This window comes from Serpula lacrymans (assembly GCF_000218685.1).
Source record: "Serpula lacrymans var. lacrymans S7.9 unplaced genomic scaffold SERLAscaffold_20, whole genome shotgun sequence".
Lineage (NCBI taxonomy): Eukaryota > Fungi > Basidiomycota > Agaricomycetes > Boletales > Serpulaceae > Serpula > Serpula lacrymans.
This window is the reverse complement of record NW_006763309.1, coordinates 129,979-131,829: the sequence shown is the minus strand read 5'-3', so window position 1 is coordinate 131,829 and position 1,851 is coordinate 129,979. Positions and strand designations below refer to the sequence as shown.

At 45.3% G+C, this 1,851-nt stretch overlaps 1 protein-coding gene across 1 annotated transcript; it reads left to right on the top strand.

The window, feature by feature from the left end:
* Positions 1 to 842: 842 nt before the first annotated feature.
* Positions 843 to 1,835, top strand: SERLADRAFT_443885 (uncharacterized protein; the record flags this gene model as incomplete). Its single annotated transcript, XM_007324512.1, has 3 exons — positions 843 to 972; positions 1,423 to 1,673; positions 1,731 to 1,835. 3 exons carry the CDS (start codon positions 843 to 845, stop codon positions 1,833 to 1,835), a joined length of 486 nt encoding a protein of 161 aa, XP_007324574.1.
* Between the last annotated feature and the right edge of the window lie 16 nt (positions 1,836 to 1,851).

Here is a 1,851-nt window from a genome sequence, read left to right as displayed (position 1 = left end):
TATCATTCTTACATGAGATCCGCAGTTCCGTGCTTGCACAAAACATATTCAACGGAAATATCATTTTATCCGAGATGACTTAGTATCAAAGGGAGAGGCAGTAATCAGATATGTTCCTACAGGAGATATGGTTGCCGACATTCTCACTAAACCCCTCACTCACGAAAAACACTGGAAATTCTCTAAAGCTATGGGACTATGGTTGCACTCAAGTGGGAGTGACAAAACTGGATAAACCTGGTCTCTGCTAAAGCAGCCATTGCTCTCTATGGAGCATAGCCACCACTCCATGGAGTCACCATTGTTCTCCTAGGAGTCATTATACTGTAGCGAGTAGCACCTCCGACTATAAGTAGTAGGGGTTTAGTATAGGAATACCTCAGTCGTTTCTATAGCCTCTCGGGCAGTGGCTGAGTTTTCACTCAGACTTATTGGGTCTTTCATCTTTGGCTTCTTGACTGTTGATTGCAGAGTGAATGATTATTTAGATTGTCTCCTGACTGAACATGGCCACTACATCACAGGCAAAGCAGAAGTAATGGATGCCTATCAGAATAATCAACACCACAGCCATGGTATGACTGGTACTGACACTTGTCTTTCTGCTTAGCAATAGATCAACACTATACTTGACTCTGATGGGGCTCACCCATTCTGACTATGAGTGATGTCTTTGTGCACTTTGATACTGCTCCAAGTCTCCACAAAAACCATTCATTGCCTACATGGCCAGAGATTTGTAGCCACTCCGCACAAGTTTCTCCGAGTAGCCCCCGTACATGTGGCAGCCCAGACTCAGCACCATGTGTTCATTAGGTCTAGCTTTTTTTTCAAATATAACCATGGATTCTGATCCAGACTCCAACCGAGCACCTGATTTCTCAATTTGCAACCATACCCAGACCCCAGCTCAAGATAATCTTCAAATGATCTCCAACCCCGCTATCAAAGCTTATTATGACCAGTTAGATCGTGATATGCTTTGCCGTGTACTCTGTTTTTGTATTCGTACCATAGTACTCCTAGATCAATACCAGTGCTTAATCTCTCCCCCATCTTTTCCAAGATGCTATATTAATTGACGAAAGTAAGTGCTGGCTTGAGTTCACTGTAAAATACTAAGGCTGAGACATATTATTCTCGCACTGTAAGCATTATGGGAGCTCGTACACAATTCAGAAGGCCAGCCACGATATAGGTGCTGTTTGTGTCGCGATGGGCGCTTGCGCTATCCATAGCACCTACCCCGCCATGTACAGTCTCTTTTGCACCAGGCCCAAGCCGAGTATGCTTGCCAATACGAGCTTGATCAAGATCAAGATCAACCTCCTGGATCACCACCTCTGGCTCCTGAAGCCTCAGTCTCCCAAGCATTTACATTAGTCAATAATAGCATTTGTACTTTGCTTACATCTTTAACAGGTGACAATCATTCCAGCCTACAGTCTCAGCCACCTGCCAATCCCTTGCCATCTTCCCCCGACATCATCAACTTTGACTGGGGTCTACTCGACAACCCCTCACATGTTGTTCTTGATCTGCCACCTGAGCAGGAAGCAGTTGCCTCAATAGCGCTGGCTGCTCTTGACCACTTCAATGCACTCTTGGATTCCTCAAACAAAGACCTTGAATGGTCGGATGCTCCCAGCAACGATGATTTACCGGAGGTCACTGTGATTGGTAAGCCTTATGCTTTTTTTTTCATTAGTTATAACTGTGATGCTTTCCAGTCAACAATGGTATTGAAACAGCCAGTCATGGACGCAAACGTGCTCGTACTGCAGACCATACAGCAACCTCACGGCGGTGGTTCCCTTGGCAAGACAAGGTTGTAAGTAGTCTGCTCCCCCA